General features: G+C 46.0%; 2 protein-coding genes and 1 non-coding gene across 4 annotated transcripts; 1 reads left to right on the forward strand and 2 right to left on the reverse strand.

Moving 5' to 3' along the window:
- Positions 1–6,844: 6,844 nt before the first annotated feature.
- trnap-ugg (transfer RNA proline (anticodon UGG)) lies at positions 6,845–6,916 on the reverse strand. Its single transcript has one exon. It is a non-coding gene; the product is annotated as a tRNA-Pro (tRNA).
- A 261-nt stretch (positions 6,917–7,177) lies between these two features.
- Positions 7,178–16,520, forward strand: septin2 (septin 2). 2 transcript variants are annotated; one of them, XM_060059690.1, is made up of 13 exons: positions 7,178–7,331; positions 8,366–8,406; positions 9,177–9,291; positions 10,408–10,494; positions 10,969–11,092; positions 11,232–11,366; positions 11,809–11,926; positions 12,368–12,469; positions 12,903–13,048; positions 13,283–13,405; positions 14,512–14,578; positions 14,849–14,943; positions 15,095–16,520. In XM_060059690.1, exons 2-12 carry the CDS (start codon positions 8,383–8,385, stop codon positions 14,933–14,935), a joined length of 1,128 nt encoding a protein of 375 aa, XP_059915673.1. In that variant the 5' UTR covers positions 7,178–7,331; positions 8,366–8,382; the 3' UTR covers positions 14,936–14,943; positions 15,095–16,520. The 2 variants fall into 2 exon arrangements, with proteins under 2 accessions (XP_059915673.1, XP_059915674.1); XM_060059691.1 differs by having other exon boundaries at positions 7,179–7,331; positions 13,283–13,366.
- On the reverse strand, positions 16,124–24,054 carry stk25b (serine/threonine kinase 25b). Its single transcript, XM_060059689.1, has 11 exons — positions 23,637–24,054; positions 22,810–23,040; positions 22,393–22,449; positions 22,139–22,247; positions 21,195–21,352; positions 20,733–20,918; positions 19,993–20,138; positions 19,450–19,555; positions 18,482–18,553; positions 17,779–17,915; positions 16,124–17,476 (listed from the first exon to the last, which is right to left on the reverse strand). Exons 1-11 carry the CDS (start codon positions 23,667–23,669, stop codon positions 17,437–17,439), a joined length of 1,275 nt encoding a protein of 424 aa, XP_059915672.1. The 5' UTR covers positions 23,670–24,054; the 3' UTR covers positions 16,124–17,436.
- Between the last annotated feature and the right edge of the window lie 603 nt (positions 24,055–24,657).

Genomic DNA, 24,657 nt, shown 5'->3' on the forward strand with positions numbered 1-24,657 from the left:
ATATAGCCTACTTAAAGACCAGTTATCTAAGAGAAAGTTAGGCTATTGTTTATTCGCCGTGTTCTTCCAGTATTCTGTTTTGGAGACATGATCACATAAGATCATTAAAGACCAATTTGGTATTTTACATTAATAATACAACATCATGATAGGAAAATATGTCGAAACAACCATCCAAGTTTATGTGTGACACACTGAAGCTGTGCGACACGTGTGAGCAGCACACTAAATGCTTACAGTGTGAGCAGCAGCCTGTCAGAAGCATGACGTCGTCCAGCACTTTGGGGCCAGCGGCAACTAATTGGAGCGGGATGGGGCCGCCGGAGATAGGGGTGAGTCTACTACAGATACCAGGCCACCACGGGCGACCACTGGCCACTGGTGAGGAGGAGCGGGAGGAGGGCTTTATATCTCCTCACTCACATAATCCACTGCACCGCACGCCTCTTCAAAGGCACAAATAAATGGACATCGAAGATCCAGCGGCGCGCTCCACATCAGCGGCGTGCAGACGATAAAGACGTTTTTTCTTTTAGGAAAGCGGTTGGCCCTTTAGCCGTGCAGGGAGCTGCCAGATGATTGGCGGGTGGGTGATCTCTCTCCTCGTGGCTGTGCTGTTATCAGCGCGCCGTAGGTGTAGGCCTTCACACACAGAGGGGGGACGCACCGCCACGCAGAGACACTGATTACCTTCCACAGAGAAACAGAAGATCTGCCCACAGCTTCTGGCGCTGGAGGAAGAGTTGGCCTCGCAAGCTAAATAAATAATGCTTTTTTTGTTGTTTTTGCGTGAAATAGGCGTGCTGCAGAGTCTTTGAGGGCAAAGTGATCTTGTGTTGTTTGTCACAAAGCGACTATCAGCTACTACAGTCGTACTATATACAGTATACTAGGCAGTGTGTGGTGATACAGTGTCGTATACTAGACAGTGCCGTATATTAGACAGTGTGTAGGCCTACTTGAGTGTATGAAACGGTAGTTTACTGTAGTGTGTAGCACTAAACACCGTTGTTACAGACAGTGTTTGGTGGGAGTTCTCATAACTCCTCTGAAGAAAAGGAAAGCACGATGGAAGGTAGAGAAGAAAAAAGAAATAAAAAGGGCCAGCAGTGCAAACTGTCTGTAATCCGGTTATCCCTCCTGGGGTACGGAGATAGCGACCCACCCCCGGGGACTCTATCTCCTCTTCTTATGTCTAAAGTGTCCTCCACGCATTCTGGGGGATTAGGGAGTCAGCCAGGAGAAAGGAGGGACAGGTAGAGGGAGACCTGGAGGGGAGGGAAGGAGAAAGGTGGCCCCGGGGGCCGCAGCACTGGGGGTCCGTCTGTCTTCTGTTCGGTCCTTTGAGATCTGAGGCCTGGATCTCCCGCCAGCCTCCCAGAGACACATCGCTCCCAATGTTTGGTATCTGTTCATATTCAGAGGACAACACGGAGGGTCTGCATTCCCCGCACATGTGAGTTTCTATCTCCATTGCACTTGAAATGGGGAACTTCAAACCAGTGTCTTTTTTAGGCCCATTTCCTCTGGCTGGAGGTCAAGGCCGTTTCTGTGCCCTTCCAAGATGGGTAGAGATGCCATGCGGATAAGGGTAAGGGTTATGAACGTGGCCCCCTTTTTGCAAAGGCTCAAGAGTAATCCCACTGCGTCCCCTGGTTGATAGGTCTAAAGGCCAGGTTTCTGTCTCTTTCCATTGAATTTAGATGAATTTATTGCAATGCCTTTTATTTACAGTGTGTTTCAATGGCACAGTTGATGATGCCTTGTGAATCACATCCTTTAGGGCTAGATCCCCCAGATGTAATATTGTATATCCTTGAGGCCCTCTTTCATATTAAAGAGACGCAGGGGTCCTTGACCCCTAGGTCACCTAACTACATCACTTCCTGTAGGGCTAGGTGTACAGTATATTATCTACTCATTTTAGTGAACCTTAATGCCCTGATTCATAAAAGAGACAAGACGTCAATCTATATCCTTCTCTGCACACACACACACACAACAAATGTATTCATAAAAGGCACCATCGGAATGGATTTATTTTGGCGTCGCAAAGCGAACAAAGACTTTGTTGTGCGTCACAAAAGCCCATCGTCTGTATTAAAGAAGAATAAATGGAATCTCTGGTGGGTCAGGTGAAAATCTACCTTTTCATTGAAAGAATATCTTCTAACAGCGGTATTAATGTGACATGGTTATCTTGTTGACCAAAATGTACTTTTTACCAAAAAGTACTGTTTGATGCATTTCTCAACCAATCAACAAAGATTCAGCTCACAACATGCGAGCGGGTTTCAGGGATTCAACGTCCTGGATCACCCACAATACGACAGAACAAGTTAGAATTAACTAACTAAACTAAACATACATTCACTGGCGGAAGAGTACGAAAATAAAACTCATGTCTATGGCTATACATTTTATTATAGGCTACATCATTTTAATGCTGAAACCATTTTAGAATAGAGGATTACGAATGTCATCCATTAATTTTGGCAAGACAGACCTTTGACATACGTGAGGTTTTGTGCGACTTAATACATCGACCTGTTCTGTCGTTTAGGTGCGAGGACAGAGTGTAATGATCAATCTGTATTGGATACCTCTTTGATTCAGTTACTGATGATAATTAGTGTCTACTTGATAACTCTCACCATATAATGGTGAAATGGTAAGTACCGGGTATATATTATTACTATGGTATTATACTATTACTGACTTGATCCCAAGGTGAAGGAGGGGTCAGAGGAAAAGGGAATAAAATGAATTATTGACAAGCAAAGACCAGAGCCCAGACTGCTTACAGAAAGAGATAAGACCGTGATGCATGGCTGTATATTATAGGAGCACTTCTGAGGAAATCGAATGCCCTCATGTGTTCACTGGCCTGTTGTTATCTAAATCCACTGCCCCCAGATTAGTTCACCTATCTGGCCCTCTTTTAATCTGAGGCGCCTTATGGTCGTCCGCTATGATGCACTTGGAGTGAGCATTCTTTTCTTCATATGGTCAAATTTACTTTTTGTGTTCTGTGCTACAAAGACATTCTTGTGTGTGTGTGTGTGTGTGTGTGTGTGTGTGTGCGTGTGTGTGTGTGTGTGTGTGTGTGTGTGTGTGTGTGTGTGTGTGTGTGTGTGTGTGTGTGTGTGTGCGTTTGTTAAACAGGGTTGGTAGGAGGATTGTCACTTTAATTCTATTAAATACTAAAGTCCTATTATTGCAAACCACTGAATAGACAAGCAGTTCTTTGCATGTAAACTAAAGTTCTGCAGAAAAGTTCAACAGCTTTCTATAAACACATTGAGATGCCCGTCTGTATGTGTGGTGGGCCTCTTATAAAAAAATAAACTGACTTGGCCGGGTGGCACATCTGAGCGGTCCATTAGGAAACATTTCAGGAGGAAAATCCCCAAGATTCTCAGGCTCTCTGAAGGGGATTTCACTAAATCTCGTGCTTATTTGCCCCATACTTAGGAAAAGTTAATCGCTTTTAATAGCTTTTCCCCTGACACATTGGTGATGAAATATGCTTTGGGTCTGCTACTATCCTGATGTGGTTGGGGGATAGAGAACCAAAGAGATAAAGAGAGAGTTAGAGAGGAGTAGGGGAGGGAGGAAGTGGAAGAGAGTGAGGAAGAGAGAGAGAGAGGGGGGGGGGGGGGGGGGTATGAGATGTGTGAGAGATTGAGAGCTAAAGAGAGGGAGAGACGGAAGGACAAAGAGAGGGAGAGAGAAGAAGCATAAGAGAGAGGGAGAGAGAGGCAGGAAGCTTGAGAGAGAGGGAGAGGGAAAGGGAGAGGTAGAGATGGAGAGGGATATGGATAGAGAGAAGAGAGGGTGAGGGAGAGGGACGGGGCGAGAGAGACAGAGGGAGTGGGAGGACGCATGAGAAAGAGAGAGCAGGTTAGAGAGAGGGACGAAGATTGAGAGAGAGAGAGAGAGAGAGAGAGAGAGAGAGAGAGAGAGAGAGAGAGAGAGAGACAACGAGAGAGAGCGAGAGAGAGCGAGAGAGATAGAGAGAGAGAGAGAGAAGGGGGGGGAAATCACACGAGAGAGGGCTAGGAAGCTTTAGAGAGAGAGACAGACAGTGAGAGAGGGAATGAGAAACGGTGAGGGAGAGAGAGGAAGGGAGATAGAGAGAAAGCATGAGAGAGGGGAAGAGAGAGAGAGAGCCAGAGAGGTCTCTGCCCTGCTTTGCTGGTGCACTCTGCCACGGCCCAAACTAGGTTAAATTAATACATGCCTTCACACTATCTTGGGATAAACCTGAGGGCTACTTTAGCGTCAGGCGGCTTGCAGTACAACCATGTCAGCAGTCAACAAGACACATTTACAGCCCGGAATTAGTCAGGGGCTGAGTGGCGTTCATGCAGGAGATTTAAAATGTCCTTGGCTAAATTAAAGTTGGGCTTGAAGAAGTGAGAGGTGCCAGCTAAGCAGGCCGGCGCTTATTTTAAATGGCAGAGCATTTAAGAGGAGGTGATGATGGTGAGAGGCTATGGCACACATTGGCGAGAGGGGGTTAGGTTGGGGGCGGAGGAGCTGTTGTGTGTGTTGTGGTTTAAGGGCTGATGCATTTCAGTTTATTTGACACTGATAGGATATTTGATTTAAGCAAGCAGGTCAAAAGAGGAAAGGTGTGATCGGGAAATTGACCCATCTACGACCCAAAGGGCCAATCTAAATGTACATGAGCTACTCTCAGCTTGGGTTCAAGGATGATGAGTATACAAGCGATGGCTGTCATTTAAAATATATAATATTATGGGTATATGAGATGCTTTACAGTTTCTCTCATCTGATATGCAAAAAAATCCTGAAGCACACCAACAGTATGTTAGATAAAACAAAATCAATATGGACATTGATACCTCATTACAATTGACTACAGTGATGCTTGGTTCAAAAGAGGAGTTTTCACTCTGGGACGGTGCAAAAGTGTGTGCAAGAGACATAGTTGGGAGACTTATCATCATCCAGTCTCAAATATGAGGATGGTCAAGTCTGCTTGTGTGATGTCAATGAGTTACCAGAGATGTGTGTCAAAATCAGAAATAATACCTGACCCAACCCTCTCTCTCTCTCTCTCTCTCTCTCTCTCTCTCTCTCTCTCTCTGTCTCTCTCTTCTCTCTCTCTCTCTCTCTCTCTCTCTCTCTCTCTCTCTCTCTCTCTCTCTCTCTCTCTCTCTCTCTCTCTCTCTCTCTCCTTCTCTCCCTCAGCCGCTCTCCTATCCCCTCTGTCCATCTGTATTATCACCCTCTGCTCTCGCCCATGACCGAATGGGCCAAGGAAAGAGCATTTTAACAAACAGTAAAATAAATTAACCATAGGTTTGAATTATGGCAGTCCATAACACCGCCCATCCCTCACTCCATACATGGCAGCGTGAGTGTGTGTGTTGCCGCCAAGGGGCTTAAGGTATAATGACAAACATTGTACCCCCTGTGGTGGGAGGGGGCTCCGTGACTGGGGAGGCCGGGGGATTGCTATTCAGCGGACATATGCCTGGACCCGGGGTTAAGTCCAGCTGTATGACTGGAGCTGACACCTGGAGGAGGAGGAGAATGGGGAGGAGGATGAAGAGGTGGAGGGGAAGAGGAGGAGGGGAAGGGGTTTGGGAGTGGGGAAGGGGAGGTGAAGAGGAGGAGAATGCGGAGGAGGAGGAAGAGGAGGAGGGCGAGGAGAAGGAGGGGAAAGGGCAGGGTGGGGAGAGGAGAAGGAGAAGAGGAGGAGGTGAAGAAGAGGAGGAGAAGGAGAAGAGGAAAATGAGGGGGAGTGGCAGAAGGAGAAAGAGTTGGAGGACGTGGTGGAGGATGAGTAGTGGAAGAGGAGGAGGAGGAAGAGGAGGAGGAGGAGGGGAGGAGGGGCTGGGGCCACAGTATTCGATAAGCCCCTACTGGGTAAGGACAGACAAGCATGAAATTGAGCATCTTTTTTTTTTAAGCTTCCACATTTGCTCCCCCCTTTGAGCTGCTGCAGTGAGATTATGTTTGGCAATGAGTGTAGGCAGGTGGCCTAGGAAAATGATCCTTGTGTTTATCTATAAGCAACCTTTAACGTTTACCTCCTAAGGCCCTCTGCAATTGTATGATAACTTCCACCGGTGGTTGAGAAAATTATTTGAAAAAACGCTTCAGGCTACTGGGAGAAGAACTGTGTGTACAGACCTATGACCGCACCAACGGAATATTATAATCACTTCTTCTACATCATTCAATCAGGTATTATTAGGCCTATTATGTTGATAGATAATAGGTGGACTCACAGACACAGACTCATTATGTAAAGCGCTTTTGGTACCTTGAAAAGCGCTATATAAATGCAATTAATTATTACTATTGTAAAAAATGTTGATTGATGAGAATAGGAGACGCAACTAAATAGCTATAGCTATATAACTACCCAGCATCTCCCAGGAAGGGTCAATCTTCACACAATCGGTTCTCCATGGCTGGTTTATGACTTTTGTGTTCTGGAAGCATCTTGATAAAGCTTTCATTGTCCCTCCGTGGGAGCTGACGTTTTGATGATTAGTCTGCAAACATATTTCGAAATAGGCCTCTACACGCAAGTCTACTGGTGGAAAGCACAGGACATGACAACATGGTGTTGGGTTGGTGAGGGGTATAAATGTCAATGTTTGAGAACCTTGATTATGTTATGGAACGGATGTAGACCACAAGATGGCAGTAGATGTTTGGCTGTTCTACCACATGGTGTAACACTGCATTTGTATTTCAGTCGATGGAAAGTGTTGACTCTTTTCCCAGCAGAATTGACGATCAATTGATCTTCACAAAGGAATTCACATACACAGGTGAAAATTGGTGACACAAAAAGACTGGGCTCGTCCGGGATTTGAACCCGGGACCTCTCGCACCCAAAGCGAGAATCATACCCCTAGACCAACGAGCCACATGATGGAGGGCCGAGATCACAGGTATTTGAACATTATATACTCACGATACTTTCAATGCTGCAGAAAATCTGCGAAAGTCAATTACAACGAATGTTCCCGATGCACGACTTTCGTAGTATCGTACCTCAGTGAGGCATATTTGTTGCAAATAAGCTAGTATACATTTTAAGATATTATTGTCTTCACTTATGGACTGGTCTATGATTCTAATCAGCTAAAAAGTAAAACAATTAATGTATTTGTGTAATCAGTGGAAAATCAGAACCCGTCCGGTTCATCGCGCGGTGCATTGTGGTCCAGACTGAGGAGCTGCTGACCGGAATGTGAAGAATCCGAGGTGTCCGCCAGGCTTCTCTTTATCGCTGCGAATATTTCTCCACAGAAATATACAAGTATTGGACTACCTATAAGGTAACACTACGCATATATTGGAGTATCGTTCGCTTTTTAAGTTAATCCATCCGTTATTTTTGACTTAAACTCAACCCCTCGCCATGGTTGAGTCAACATCCTGTGGTACAAGTCACAGGTAGCTAGTCGTTAGAGCTAGTTAGTGTTGAAAACCTCTTTCAATCAGATATTATACTGCCATTTATTTTGGGTATTTGGGTAAATGAATCGGACTGGTGTTTGAATTAAACCTCAGCGCCATGGTTGCGTTATTGTTGCATGGAATCGACGATAATTAAGCACTTTCTCTCGTAGCCTGTGTTGTGGCTAACTTAATGCTGGTAGCAAGTTTCATTCAGACCGACTTGACCAGATCGGCTCGATTGAAACGTGTTACCAGCAGTAGAACTGTGGTCATTTATTGGAGATATCAGAGAATGATGATTACTGGGCTGGACGAAGCCCAGTGATCCCATCTCTCTAATATCTCCTATAAACGATAACATATATTGGTTAACGTCCACACCTCAGGTTGCTGTAGGTCATCAAACACAAGTCAACATCCGTGTTCCTCTAACACGACAATACCACACACGACTACTGACATGTCCTGCAAATGATTCACTTCTAAAAATTGGATTATACTAAGAAATACCACGGACAGACCCATCAGTGACAAAAGCTACACGCGGCTACTTACAAGTAAATTCAACTACACATGGATACATCTAATCTGTCATCCAAAGCTATCTGTTATTTCTTTGTCCACGTTGTGATTAAGATGATGTTTATTGGCCGCCAATCGTACCAGTTGAACGAGTGAAACTGAGTGTTTGTGGTTAAACACAGCTCGGCAACCATTCACAGCACAACCCTGACTTCCTGTCTCTCACTAACACACACAGACGCACACACACGTAGGCTTCCATCCCCACACAGAGAGACTCCATTTCACAAAGACAGCCTTCAACGACAGTTTGCTTGGATGCTTCTGTAACAGTTTGGATATTTTTCGTATTGGATTTGATGTGTTTTGAACCTCTTTTCCATGGCAGATCCAACGAATGCCGATATGTCTCAGGCAGATAAAATGAAGGTGAGTTGCAGTGAGCAGCTAAGTCATTATATTCATCTAGCAACTGACAAGCTCATGCAGTGCATCAGTAACTGCTTGATGATGTTCAGATCAATCTCTTCCTTCTAACGCAATGACTCTACGAGAAACACTCAGAGCTCCTGTCACTGTAGTCTTGCATTGTTTTAATAACAACTCTTATGGCTATTCGTATGATTGCTCGTAGAACAGTTTTGCAATGGAATGTAAATGTAAGTCGATCCTCAGAAAGCTAGGTTTCCCACATGCCCAATATGGGCGGGTCTGTAGAAAGCGTGAGAACACATGGTTTTCTCATACACGTACGTAATGTTATATGTTAATCCCCTCTTGCTGAAGCTGAACATTCGACTGTTCCAACGGTCAGCTGCCTTGCCAGTCTGTAGTCTCGCTCTCTATCCCCCCCCTCTCTCTCCATAAAGAGCCGCAAACATTGGAATGCTGGGCTAAAGAGTGCTTCTTGCAAATACGCACAAGATGCTGCTGCCCCGCTTAAATGTACTTCCTCATTGTGGACTCACTTCGTAAAACAGATGTGTTCTCCACAGGCTTCTAATAACAGCCTGTCACATTGTTAGTCATAAAGCAAAATGTGGTTCTTCAACTTCAAGCAAAAACACTTAATCATACACTGGATGCTGAGTCGAAGAGTAGTATCCCTTTGGTTTATTGAAAAAAAAAAAAAAAGTATTTTCCCCCAAATACGATTAATTTGACAGCTGTATACCATGCATGTACTTGTGTATCCACAGCAAGGGCAGTTCACCAATCCAGAGACACCGGGGTACGTGGGGTTTGCCAACCTACCCAATCAGGTTCACCGAAAATCGGTGAAGAAGGGCTTTGAATTCACCCTCATGGTGGTCGGTGAGTACATGGTTGCTGCCTCTTCAGACTCGTGGACACTGTCTGTATGTGGTATGTTCGTCTGCACTAGATGAGACCAGTGTGGAAAGGAAAACAGTTGTGGCCTGACAGGAAGTGCTAACATTTGTGGAATGCATTTTTTGTGTGTCGCTGACTTTTGGCATTTGGCAGACTCACATTTTGCTGCAGAACAGGAAATTATGAGTTTTTAATCTGCATTTTCAGAATACTTCACTGTAAATGAGATCCCATCTTTAACATGGACGCGTCCAATATTGACGTTCAGAACCACCGTGGCTTGTTTATGTGGTAGACCTTGAGTCTTCAAGTTGTGATCTATTTCGGTCTCTTGTGAATTAATGGTGGATATATATAGTACATTATGTTTCACTACATGTTGTAACTGCTCAAGCTAATATTGAGGCCTCTTATCATGTTTGACCCACATTATTCATCCAGTTGGTGTCAGCAGCCAAGTATATTTTAAACATTAGCCCGTCTTCCGTGTGCCTCTCTAACCGGGGGAGGCGGACACAGAGACCCTTTTGTGCGCCGCCTATCTAGTCATCCTAAAATACACTGGAGAGGAATTCAGCTCCAGGCCAATGGGGACTGATTCACATTGGACACAGCCTGCCTCTTTATTGATAAGCTGCACATTACAATGCATTAGCAGGGCTTGTTAAATTGGCAGAGATTTAAATCGGTATGCAATGGAAGAATGTAATGCATGCAGCTAGATATCAAGCCCATCAGAAAATCATTGTCTTGCACTTTAAAATGTTCTAATCAAAACCCTTAAGTGTAAACCTTTGTGGTGAACGTATTATAAATGTAAAAAGACTCATCAGTTCACCTCCAGAAGCATTCCTCCTCCTAGTTGGTGTTGATCAGCCTGGCAAACCCTGAGGTAATATAAATGTTTAGTACAAACACGAGAACATTGTGAAAGAATGTCTCTTCGTTCTTTCTTGGTCTTCAAAGGGGACCGTGGTGATCTAAAGCAGTGTAATAGGGTCTAATAGGCCCAGTCCATATCAAAGTGTGGTATGATATCGGACCGATTGGTCCCTCAATACCCCATCTAATGGATGATCTCTCTTCTGTGTTCTTCAGGGGAGTCTGGCCTTGGGAAGTCCACTCTGATCAACAGCCTGTTCCTCACGGACCTCTACCCTGAGAGAATCATCCCTGGGGCTGCAGGTAGGTCCACAAAACCCCATTCCACTGTGATGGGTGTTCAACTCCCAGCTGAAGGGTACTAGATGTGTCTCCCAATGTCCACAGTTATATTCCAGCTTGACCCCTTGAGACATTGTTCATAACGCCATACCATTTGGGGCCGGCAGTAATAATAATAATAATAATAGCAGTAGCTCAGGAGGTAGAGAGGGTTGACTGGTAACTGGAAGGTTGCTCGTTGTCCCTGAGCAAGACACTTCCCCCTGACTGCTCCTGTCGTCGTCCGTGGTTGACTCCGCCGTCGGTGTGTGACTGAATGGTTGTAAGTCACTTTGGATAAAAGTGTCAGCAAAAATCTCCTAAATTGGGTAGGGTAGACGTCGCAGCTGAAAGAGTAGATGTAGATGGCACGGTGTTCTGTTGACGTGTCACAAACATAGAGAGCCGGTCACGTGTCTCTCTGACTTCCTCTCCCTCCACTTCCTCCTTCATCAGAGAAGATCGAGCGCACCGTTCAGATCGAGGCCTCCACCGTGGAGATCGAGGAGCGGGGGGTTAAGCTCCGCCTCACCGTGGTCGACACCCCCGGATACGGGGACGCCATCAACAGCCAGGACTGGTATAAACCCCCCTCTATACACTTAAAGTGAAGCATCCTCCATTTAACGGTTTTCATTTCTGTCATTGTACAAGTACACACACCCACACAAGTACACAACAATGATTGCTTACAAATATGGCCCTTTCTCCCGCTGTAGCTTCAGCACCATCATAAGCTACATCGATGACCAGTTTGAGCGTTACCTGCATGACGAGAGTGGCCTGAACCGCAGGCACATCGTGGACAACAGAGTCCACTGCTGTTTCTACTTCATCTCCCCGCTGGGCCACGGGTGGGTTCTCCATTCACTCCTGTATCCGTTAACCTACAGTTAGACGATACAACCCGACAGCAGGATGCTCCCCAACTGGTTGGACTGTAGCCTCCGTCACTTTCACTTTCAGTTTCACTGTTATGGGACCAACCAATCATTTAGTTAGAATTTTTTTTTGGGTCTAGGTAAAAGAAATTCAAGACTTGACTTCTAAGCGTTTAGGGTTTAGAGATAGTGGAGCACTGAATACTGCTGCTATTCAACATCATATTCAGTTGTTATTTAACGTGGTCATGCAGCACATTTTGAATGCATGCTTTGCCTGTTCTCAGCCTCACCTTTTTAGTTGATTTGGATAAAAGTGTCTGTAAAACGAATTGCAAGTGTAACCCTTTTGGAGTTCTTCCTGTTTTAATGTGTAAACATGTTGCTCAACATGTTTCCCCTCCTGCTCCCCCAGGCTGAAGCCCCTGGACGTCCAGTTCATGAAGGCGATCCACAACAAGGTCAACGTGGTCCCAGTCATCGCTAAGGCGGACACGCTCACGCTGAGGGAGAGGGAGAGGCTGAAGCGCAGGGTAAACCAGTCTCAACCAGTTTAATTTTATATCACAATGATTTGAGGAGGATTAGAGAGGAAGGGAGGTATCGCTAGGTGCAAGGAGAATCTATACAAATTGATGTATCTATTGTTAAGTATTTATATAAACAAGGTATATACAATTTTATATAAACATCATGATTAATATTTCCACAACAATTGGTCAATAGTAAACGGTTATAGGAAACATCAGGTAACAACATAACTTGTCTTTAGAAGAAACCAAATGCTTGATTTAGTCAAGCATTTGGTTTCTTCTAACGCTAAGGGGAAGGGGTAAAGGGTAGAAATGGGATTGGGCATACGGCCCAATCCCATTTCTACCCCTTCCCCTTCCCCCTTCAAAACAAGGGGGAGGGGTAAGGGGAAGGAGTAAGGGGTCTGAGACTAACAGTGAGGGTCATCCTCACCGGTGTAGATTCTGGATGAGATCGACGAGCACGGGATCAAGATCTACCACCTTCCTGACGCCGAGTCCGACGAGGACGAGGACTTCAAGGAGCAGACCCGGATCCTGAAGGTACGCCCCGAGGGGGCGTTTGAATGAGTCCTCCGGGACGCCTAACACACTGTAGGCACAGTCCCGTCAAGGACGTCCCGTCCTCTTGACGCCAAGGATGGGAGAACTAGTGCAGTTCAAAATGTTTAGGGAATACGTTTACGCACCGTTGAAGACGTTGTCGTCAAAAAGAAATGATTGATGATATGATTGAATGTATGAATATGTATGAATATATAGGTGATGTAGTGAGGGAGGGAGGGCCCACCCAGATGTATGATCCATACATCGGCCCACCAGTTGGTACAGTCCACCGGTTATGCCGGCTGGGTGGATCCATGCATTCGGATGGACCCTCCCACGTGTGCGTTCAATAGAGGGTGGATTTAGACCTGGCCAATGCTCGCCACACCCGCTGCTGAAACGGGGGGCCTTTAACGTCTCCTCCCTCCAGGCCAGCATCCCGTTCGCGGTGGTGGGGTCCAACCAGCAGATCGAGGCCAAGGGGAAGAAGGTGAGGGGTCGGCTGTACCCCTGGGGCGTGGTGGAGGTGGAGAACCCCGAGCACAACGACTTCCTCAAGCTGCGCACCATGCTCATGTGAGTGGTCGCCCGTGGAGACGGCCGGCTTTAACGGCTGACGTTGGGATTCATTTGGCAAAACGTGTGCAAGTGTTTTATCACCATCATCAGCTAAAGCTCATCGCCAACGGAAGGCCCACAATGAGGGCCCGTTTTACTCCAATCAAACCACGGGGCCGGTTCCATTCTCTGCCGCTGATTGGCTGACCCGTTGCCCCCCCCCCCCCCCCCCCCCCCCCTCCTCCTCCACAGCACCCACATGCAGGACCTGCAGGAGGTGACCCAGGACCTGCACTACGAGAACTTCCGCTCGGAGCGCCTGAAGCGCGGTGGCAGGTTGTCATCACACGGTTATGTTCTGCCTCTCTCTCCTGCGTACGTACCCCCTCTGTCTGCCTGCTTTTCTTCCATAACTCCCTTTCCCCTCTCGGACCACCCACATCATCGGGGGTCACTTTAGACGTAGGCAGTGGAGGCCGTGTTTGCAAGGGGCAATTGTCCTTGCTTTTGTTCAGTTCATTTGATCACAATCATGAAGTAAAGCCAGACCCGTTTCTCCAGCTCCTCAAATAGTGTTGTATTACAGGATGTCGCAGAGTGTGATGGATTACAACGGAGTATCAATCTGTCCACTTCAGCCCTGCTAATCTTGAGCCACATCTGGTTTGAATAGTTACATGGACAACATGACATTATTATCTCCCTTTTAACTTGGGTTTGGTTCACTTTTCTTTATTTATTTGAATGGAGCTAGATGTGAGACTCTGTTAAAGCCAGTCCAGGATACAGGAAATGGTTTTACTCACTTCCTGTTAGTGGGCTCGCCATCTTTCCAACGATGGCTGCCTTGGTTTGTCTGTTCCTCCTGAGTGGGACCGTGACCGAGGTACAGTCTGATTCATTTATTCTGGGCGGCGGAGGGGGGTATCGCCGTGCTCCCCTGACCCTGACCGTTCATCGTAGCTCCCCCCGTTTTAATCTCTTGCTTCTTCAACCTGTTAGCTCCCTCTTCACACCTGCTCTCCCTCCTCTCGTAGAGTAACACCACCCAGACCGCGTTGACACCACTCTCTCTCGTGCTTCACATGCTGCCGCTCCCCTTCTCTGCCTAATGCTTCTAGAAACAAAGGCTCAGCTAATACGCTTGTCATACTCACGTGCACGAACCACACGCACACCAGACATCCTCTGCATGGGGGAGGCTCTCACTGTTCCTGCTCTGAAGTTCCACTTCCAGTTTAAATGCTTTGACACCTTTTGTCACAGATTTGAAATGAAATCACTCAAACTTGAATGGTTTTAAAATTGTGTCCGTGATATTGACAATCTAGCAATCTCAATTTGAATGAAAACCAACACATGATTGAATTTCTACATTTCCTCAAAAATAATCCTTAATCCTAAATCTTAGGCTAAGTGTTAGCATGTGGCGCGGCGTTAACTAGTGTGTGTGTGTGTGTGTGTGTGTGTGTGTGGATCAGTAACAGGAAGGGGCCGGAGCCGGAGGAAACGGACAAGGACATGATCCTGCAGGAGAAGGAAGCCGAGGTGAGCTCCTCCCCTACGCTCTACATCTCACTTCCTGTCTGTTTAAGGAGGCTTTGTTAGTTTTCCTGTTTTATTTTTTTATAAGTGTGTCTTAAAAATTAAAAGGCAAAGAATTATACTTTATTTCCATGCAATCAGAAGGTTAAGTCTGGTTTGTGTTTACAGTCAAATGACAGTTATGAATGACCTATACATTAACTGACGGAAATGGAGAGTCCTTACAAACCATGGCTATGGATGGTTTGGTAAAGCGTGTTGCCTTGTGTACAGCTGAGGAGGATGCAGGAGATGATAGCCAAAATGCAGCTCCAGATGCAGAAACAAGGAGATGGCGAGGGAGACGGCCATCATGTGTGAACCCCAAGGTGAGGGCACACACACTCTCACACACAGACACACCAACACAGTGGGACACGTTTGTTATTGAATAAAAGGAAATCTGAATGTTCAGTATTTTCACAGTAAAAGTCCTTGGACGACGTTGGTGATAATCCGATGCTTTCGGTCCCATCCCAGGTCTGTGAGCCATGGCCTCGTGGGCTGAATACGACTGACTGCTTGGGAGACCTTGAGGTCCTTGACTGTACAAGTTGCCACTATGTTATTTTATTTCACTAGAACTTGGGATTTTTCTTTTATACCAAACGATATATATCTATTCACACTATTATGTTTATGTCTACTTATTATTGACCTTGCCAGTTTGCAGATATCAGCCTTTTGCCAGTTGATCCGATGAAGTAATTTGAGCGGTTTAGTGGAAGCACCTTTTTCTTTTTTATGCCAACATACAGGTTACCGTTACTTTATTTTATTTTTTCACATTGGAAACGTATGTACTATAGTCCTGCAGGCCATAAACCCCTATCATATGGTAGCTTTAGCATTTCCCCCCCTTTTCTTTTGACAGAAGTCCACAACTGTGAAAAGAAGCTTCTTCTTTTGTGCAAACTAGCGTTACAGCAAACGGTCCCATTTCCAACATCGTCAAAGACAAAGCGTGCTCTGAAGTCGTTTCGTGCTGACGAGTCGCTGTATTTGAAGGTGCTAAACGGGCTTCCCTTTAATGTTTATCCCGGCATGACGCCCCTGGGTCGCGTGTTTGTGTGAATATCTGATACTTTGAGTGAAGAACTGTTTTCAGATCAGCCTATCGACTCCCATCTTAACGTTTGACAACCCAGCCCCTAATCTTGATTATTAACACCAGGATTGCTGTTAGTGTGTGGGGGAAGTCTCCCCCCAGTTCCGCTCTCCTTGTGACTTGAATACCCTGACCTGGTCCTTTCTGACGGGGGGAGTAGCTGGCGTTGTGACTGTGATGTGCCTGTAAGGTGTGTGGACCCCCTCGGACGCCACGTCCGCAGTGTAAGGTCACGTGTTTTTAAATGTCAATGAGTGGTGCATGCTACCAAACAGATTTAAACTGCCCAGCTGTTTTAATGTGATGCTTTTATGACTGAATAATGAGGTGTGAGGAGTTACGGGGAGCAGTTTATGAAGATTGTGTCATCGGGCCCATACTATACAAACCTTTTTTTGTTGTCTCTGTAGCTGGATATGGAGGGGCGATGACACACTGGCATTTAACTGATGGAGGGTTTTGAGGTCTGCTTCTGCAGCAAAGTTGCTAGGCAATGTCGCATTTACCAACATAAAGAAAACATTGTTGAAGTCCTATTTCAGTGACATGAAGTACTATGTTCAAAAGAGGTGCAAGGTTACATTTTTTTGGATTTTCCAAATGGATTATAGATCCGTTTTTATTGGGTCTTTGACTCTAGGATGATATGGGATATTTGATCAGTGTAGCCAATATATCTTCCACAAGCTAAGGCTAGTGTTTATAAGAACATTCCACCTTACTGCCATTTTAGCCAAAATTTATAAAGTACAAAATATTGTTATTAATACATATGTTGTAATAAATCATTTTAGCAAACTTGCAGTATACTTGTTATTTTTTCTTTGGTTATATTTTGTCAACCAACAGCAAAACTCCTCCTTCTACACTTTAATTTGACCAACTCTTTCACTACATACTTCACCCTACCTTTTGTATACAACTGCTTTTAATCGCACCGTAATGCCACGAAGAGATTACGGGGTCATGTCCATATTGGTCCTGCGCGGCAGGGGACGTCCTGATTTAGCTCCCCTCTGGTGATGCCTTGTCCCGCTGACCTCTGGAACACCAGGGGGATTAGTGTACGGCCGGGGTCAAGCACTGGTAAGCCTCGTTGAGTTGGACCCAAAAGATACCAACCTGTCTTGAGGTGGTAACTGGCTGCTGTGGGATGATGTGTATATGCATATCTAAATGGGAAGGAAATGCATTGCATGGAGGAACAACATGTAAAGAGGAGTAAATTAACACATGGTTATGGATCTTGTCAATCCTAAAACCTAGCCAGCTTTTGACCAAATGCTTTATAATGAATTAGTGCATGCCATTCTAGACGGAGCATTTGTAATACAGCCTTCAGAACAGCAGTGGCTGCCTCTGGCGACCCCCTCCCCTCTAGGGTTCGTCAGGAATCAAGATCATTCACCTCGAGGAAAAACAACTGTTTGACATTTTCCATAGACTTTATTATAGGACTTCTTCTCAACCTTGCAGGTATACACAATGCTCTGAATGTCATGGCTTTGTCATCTTAAATACTCTCCATTCTTTAAAGAAAACTGTAAAAATATTTAATTATAACTAATTTAAAGATCTTGTTGGGGTGGGGGGGTGTGGGAGGAGAAAAACTATATTTTCTCTCTGGTCCTGGTTTGTGGGGGGGGGGGGGGGGGTCCTGGAGACAAAAAAGGACCGGGTTTGGAAGGGGGGGGGTTTACATCCAGCTGGTCGTTCACCGTGAAGATGGGGTGGTGTTACCGTTTAAGGAAAACCTGGGAAAAGAGAACAAAATAAATCAAAGGCCAAACCATTACAGAACGGTCCAGAAGAGCACCTGGTCCTCCTTTATCTGTTACTAAACAACCAGGACGTTGATTGTGATAGGAACCCCCCATGTCTATCCTATACTGTAAATACTACCACGGCACAAACAAGGAGATACCAGTGATGATAAGAGTACGTAAACTGCCCTGTAACAGTTAGGCGAGCAAAGACCGGGTGTTTCATGACGGCCCCAGCCACCGTCAAAAGAAAAACCTGCTTCCATATTCTCTCTCTCTCGCTCTCGCCTCACCTGCACACCCTCTCCATCATGTGCGTGACGAGGCGGTCCGAGATGCCGGGGCACGACTCCTCGGCCAGGTTGAAGGCGTTCTCCAGCTCCTCGATGGCGCCCACGCCCCCGCCGGCCGCCCGCCTCTTCTCCTTCAGCTGGGCGACACATAGCCGGACGCGCGCGTGGAGAGAGAGATGGGACGACACGGGGCCGGATGAGTGGTGAGAGATACGGGTGGAGTCAGAGTGCAGTAGTGCTCGTCTCCCAGCTGAAATGCACTGGGATCGACCCCCCCCCCCGTCCGCTACACACTACCTGGTGGCGTGGCTGAGCCAGAGGCCCTGTCCCCTCCCTGTAGTGCTCGTTAGTAACGCTCCTGAACTCAACGGGAATCGCTTTGAAATGAGAATCTGTAGCAATCATTTCCCCGAGGACTTGATCTTGTGTATTCATACCACTCGAGCATGTAAACATTTTAAATCACGTGAGAGATTACAGATTTTACAATGTAAGACATTGAGCAAGTACTGTTATCAATAGCCTGTTTCTATGGATACACAGGATTGGGGAGCAGTACCAGGTGAGGCGTCCTGCTCAGGGGGGGGGTCTACAGGTGGACATTGAGGTTCGAACCCAGAAGCTTTTGCTGGAAACACATGAACCATTAACGGAGCTAACGGAGCAGAGAAGCAGTTTTAAAGGACTATCGGAGCGGACCTACCTCTCTAAAGATGGGCGTGACCAGAGCTGACAGACACTGTGACTTGTGTTGCCTTTTCACCGAATCTGCTGACTGGACAGAAACACAGAACACATTATAAACAAAGGACTCATGGTGTGTACTTCTGTTCTCAATGTGTTTCTGTGTGTGTCTTTGTGTGTTTCTGTTCGTGTGTGTGTTTATGTGCATGCGTACTTTGGTTGTGTGTGTGTGTGTGTGTGTGTTCCCCTGAGGCTGTTTGTTTGTACCTCTGGCTCCCACACATGCAGGGGCTAAAACGTGCAAAGGTGCGACTATGGCCATAGTCCATCAGGGCTTTGATCCCACACGTGCCTGATGGGGGGGGGGGGGGATGCTTAAAGCATACCAATGGTTTTTATTTTGTTTTGTTGAATTGAGGGAACTCACACAATTATATCCGCCATGATGCATGAATGACGTTTAATAATCTATTTGAGCGACTCATTGGTTTGAGAGACATTACCTACATTTGGTATAAGCCTCCTTCATATGTGTGTGGGCTATATAATACATACAGACTGAACACACAGTTCTAATTCACATAGGTGCTTTCCTCACTGATCTTCTATCTGGGTTTGGATGGAGGAGTGTGGACATCAGGCTGCGCTGAGGCCTACGTGGGGCACTTCATCTGGCCTCTTTTTTATCTCTGGAGGATGTGGGCTCGTCTCTTTATCTAGCACGGATGGGAGCTCGGTGCCCTCCTTCCTGCCAGTGGGTGTAGCTCAATCTGTGTCTGCACACCCCAGGCTGTCTGTGTGTGTGTGTACCTATTGTTCTGTGCATGTGTGCGTGTGTCTACCTTTTGATCCGTGGTGTGTGTGAATGTCTAGCTCTCGATCTGTGTGTGTGTGTGTGTGTGAATGTCTAGCTCTCGATCTGTGTGTGTGTGTGTGTGTGTGTGTGTGTGTGTGTGCGTGTGTGTGTGTGTGCGTGTGCGCGCGTGCCTCTTGGTCTGTGTGTGTGTAGCCCTTCTGCAGCTTGTTCATGGAGCTGGGTCTGACGGTGGGGAAGGTCCACATGGGGGACTGGCTGTCGTCTCCGTCGGCGTCCCTGAGAACCCACACGGAGGAGAGAGCAGTGAGAAACCCTCCAGGGCCTCGTACACCCAGAAGGCTGTTTCCACACCCCCTCTCCTGAACACGGGCATCAACGTAAACCCTTCTCTGCACTGCAGCCTGAAGGTATTGTTGACAGGTATGACCCTTTCTAAAAGATCCTGTAGTGTTTCAATTTATTTTATGGGAATAGCATGTCTCTCTGCTTGTCTGTCTGTATGCTTGTCTGTCTGTCTGTCTGTCTGTCTGCTTGTCTGTCTTTAAGTCGCTTTATCTGTCTGTCTGCTTGCCTGTCTTCAAGTTTGCCCATCAGCCTTGTTTGTCTGTCAGCTTTCTCTGTCTGTATTTTTGTTTGTCTGTTTGTCGTTATGTCTGTCTGCTTGTCCTTCTGTCTGTCCATCGGCCTGTCTGTCTGTGTGGGACCTGTCTCACATGTCAGAGTCGTCGGAGCTGGACTCCTCCCCGTGGCCCTCGGCCTTCCAGCGGCGGTAGCGGTCGATGAGCTCTGTCAGGTAGGGCGTCTTCTTGGTGTAGCGCGTGATGAACTTGTGCTTCAGGAGCTCCTTGGCTGTTGGCCTCTGGAGGGAGGGAGAGAGGGAGGGAGGGAGGGAGGGAGGGAGGGAGAGGGAGGCACAAAGCTCATCATTCAGTGTGAAGACCATCAGGAAGGAGTGCTTCCAGCCTTAATCCATCATACAAACAATCTAAAGTCAAAACATTAAATCACTAGTCATTTCTGTCTTCATGTTATTTGTGGTTATCCTGTGACAGGTACTGAACAACAGTTTAAAATCAAATTCCAGCCTTTCAGGACTGAAGCTTCCGTCAAGGGTCAGGGTCGGTGCGCTCATTCTTCCTGTTAGGACATTGTGACTGTCAGGACTCCAAGTGACTCAAAGTGATTGGTATGTAGAGGGAGACGCAGGCCACCCAAACATCTTAGGCACTGGCACACTGCCCCAACATCCATTGGGCCAGTGTGCCATACCCGCTGGTGGTGATGGGCGGTTGGGTCAGGTTTCTCGCACGCACACACACACACACACACACACACACACACACACACACACACACACACACACACACACACACACACACACACACACACACACACACACACACACACACACACACACACACACACACACACACACACACACAGCTTCACTCACAAAGCGTGGGTCTTTGTTGAGGCAAGCCTCCACAAACTCCTTGAAGGGCTTGCTGTAGGGGCCCTCCAGGGTGGGAGGGGTGTTCTTGGGGATGAGGAAGAGGACCCTCATGGGGTGCAGGTCAGAGTTGGGGGGCTCCCCCTTGGCCAACTCAATAGCGGTGATGCCCAACGACCAGATATCCGCCTTAGGGAAGAGGAACAGGGGTGGTGTGAGGACATTCTGCAGACACTTTGAATATTCAATCAATAAATGTGTTAAATATGTCAGATTTTATAACCAAATTTTTTTTAATCTCAAAGTTCAGAAAAAAGGCCTTTCTCGATTAAAAAAATACCGTCTGGCAAAATGCCAGACAAACATTGATTTAGGAGGACCTGGGCAGTCTAGTAAACGCATGCATTTACCTACTTACTACTGACCCACAAAGATCCTGAAACACACCAATACATCTCAACTCACCTTGAAGTCGTAGGCCGACTGTTTGATGACTTCCGGCGCCATCCAGAAAGGCGTGCCCACGAAGGTGTTCCTCTTGATCTGCGTGTCCGTCAGCTGGCCCGCCACCCCGAAGTCGGCCAGCTTCACGTCCCCCTGCTCCGACAGCAGCACGTTGGCGGCTGAGGCACAAAGAGATGGTCTGATGTTCCATCGGTCCACCACCTCACAGCCTCTGGGGCTGGGGGAGGGCTTTACATTTAGAGCATTAAGCAGTCGCCTTTATCCAAAGCAGAAGTCAGGAGAAGGTGAAACAATATATCGCTGTCGGTGCAGTAAGGATGTTCATTAAACCAAGTGCCAAGCACTAACACTTGTTAACCCATTCCCCATATACAACAAAGAAAGATAGGATAAGATGCTACACAACTAAGTACTATAACTTAGTACGACATACAATAAGTGCGTACTAAGTGCCAGGACGTACAACATACATGAGTAGGAGGGGTGGGAGGGGGTAGCTATACAGAGCCTGGGTGAACTCTGAACAGGTGAGCCCTGAACTCACCAGTGTGGTTGGGCAATGACACCAGGAATCTAATGTGCAAATTCTGATCTTCTATTTTAATATGCTTTTACTAAGTTTCCAATGAAAAAAAAATAATGCAGATTTAAATTAAGTGCTTAGAACTAAAACTGGACACTATTCTCAACCACTAAAGCCATTCACTGTATACAAGATCCAGTATTCTACCGGACATTATTATTATGTCTTTATTTTCAGTACAGCTTATCAAGATAATTTGGTCCGTCCATTGGGACAATGTCTGTGATGAAAACAAGGCAGAGACACCGGTGACTAAACACAGCCAGGTCAGATAAAGGTATCAATCTCTAGTTAGCCCAGAAACCAATAGCAGTCATTCACGTCGACTCCTGTGATCTGGAATTTGCAGTTGACTTCTTACCTTTGATATCTCTGTGGATCTTGCGTTCGAAGTGCAAGTACTCAAGTCCTTTAAGGATTTCCCTGAGAATCGTAGCGATGTAAGTCTCTTCAAGAGGGCCTGGGCGGAGCTAGCAGACCACACAAGGAGGAAGAGATGAGAGACATTAAGGCATGAGTATCTGTGATGTTACAAGATAACAGATGACATCATTAAATGTAGTTTATTATAGTTTATTTGAGCATTAGAGATGGACGGTACAAGTGTCTTCTCACCAGATCTAGAGCTGAACCACCACCTAAATACTCCATGATAATCCACAGTTTGGTCCCCTGGGCAAAAAACAAACACGACATCAATGTACTGAAAGAGAGTCAAGACCGTCCACAGTTACTATTGCCATTGTTGGTTGGCTGTTGTGTTTTGGGTGCACTGCAGCCAACACACACATAATCATGCGTTGGTAAATTAATGTTTGCAGATAGGTAAGCACTTTTAAACATTGTTTTGTTTTGTGCTATGCCCCATTTGGCATCTGTTGCACTCCAGACCTAACCCCAAAGGAGTGCCCCTTCTTTATGTTTTCATTCTTAGTTGTATTGTGTTGTATAACGCGGGACTGGGAAGCCCTTTGAGGCTGTGACTGATTAAGAGCTACACAGGTAAACTGGGACTTGATTAGGCCTGCTCACCTTCAGGTAGGAGCCATAATACTTGGTGACAAAGGGGCTGTCACACTGGCTCAGCACCGTGATCTCCTGCTGGATGTCTTCTATTTCATCCTCTGCCTCCTCCAGGTCTATGATTTTGATGGCCACCACCTCTTTTGTGCGGTTCTTGATGCCCTTGTAGACCTCGCCGAAGGAGCCTTTGCCGATGCGCTCCTGCTTTGTGAAATACTCCTCCGGGTCTAACCGAGAATTCTGGTTACACAAATAAAAACTTTAAAATAATTATTATCCAAAAAGTGTGTTCAAGCTGAAATGTATAAGTCATACTTGATGGCCAAACAGTTTTTTATATTTGATAAATGTTTATATGATATATTCTTATAGAAGTTTTAGATGACCTGCTGCTAACCTTACTATTATAGTTTCCACAATTATAGCCTGTGCACTTGAACTTAATGCTTTTAATGGAGTACTTAAGAGGCACTGCATGTCTTCATGGTTAAACTGTAGTCGCTTTAAACAATTATGAAGGGATTGTAACAGAAGATACAAAGTTGTCATGTGTCGTTTTTGGGTGGCAGAGACAACATCTAAACATCTTAGCACCTTATATTACCAATGTACATATTGGCATCACCGTTATTCTACCATTCGTTAAAGATGTGAATATCTTTCATACAGCGTTATTACGCCATATCATGTGCAACATCGACGTTTGCTATTATGGTTTCCACGCTTCCCACCCATACGTCAATGGACAGCATGCTCAGAGACACCCAGGGGTTCGCCTCTGTGTCTGGGTGGCAGAAGGGAGGTGACACTAGTCTGGATCCCAGACTCTCTCTTACCTGGTTCTGCATGTCTCGGAGGTGTGCCATCATCCCCCTGACAGGCTACACAGGAAAGGGACAACCGCGACCCTTTCTCTGTCAACGTGCAGTTGTCAAAGTCTTATTCCTTCTCGTTGTTCTTGCCCAATTCCTCTGGTTCTTAAGAAGCTAGGCGGCTAGCCAGCTAGCCCGCCTGCTGCTGGATCAACACCCAGTCTGCTGGCTCCGGCGGGGTTGTCACTCCGGGCAGCTGACTCAGAAGTCGGGCCACAAAGCGCTCTATATGTGTTCCGTATCCATGTATATGAATCGTGGTGATTAAAGATTAAAAAAAGCCCCTTTCCGATATGAATTTTTAAATTATTTTGACCAGAGTCTACAGCCCAGTTCTTCAATTGAAGCTTCAAAAGACAAAAATAATGGCATGTGCCGAGTGCGCATGCGCGGCATATTGAGGACCTAGGTTTGTGGGAGTTGTATTTCTACCAAGATTACCATGGCGACGGAACAGGGCTCATCATCCTAGGACTGTGTGGTCATCTCTTCCAGGAATATATATGTATATATTATATATATGTATATATATATAAAGTATAGGGAATTTTACTTAAACAACAAAGACAGCGGTAAATGTTTGCATTAAAGTGGCCATCTCAATATGGATTATGCAATTTATGCAGAACCTTGAGAACAAATCTCTTCTCTGTTTTCTTGCTCAAGGTATCTGAGAACACAGTGGGTTGACAGTTATGTGTTCAATATGCACTTGCTTAATAAATATTTAAAATAAATCATTGAAGGTGATTATATCTATACACATATGATAAAAGCTACCCTTAATAATTTATATAAGTGGTTACACACACACACACACACACACACACACACACACACACACACACACACACACACACACACACACACACACACACACACACACACACACACACACACACACACAATATTTCATTTAACTATTGGGTTTAATTTGTGATGGACTATTAATAAGCACACTGTGCGCGTATTAGTCGAAGTTCGT

This window comes from Gadus macrocephalus, chromosome 8, assembly GCF_031168955.1.
Source record: "Gadus macrocephalus chromosome 8, ASM3116895v1".
Taxonomy (NCBI): Eukaryota; Metazoa; Chordata; class Actinopteri; order Gadiformes; family Gadidae; genus Gadus; species Gadus macrocephalus.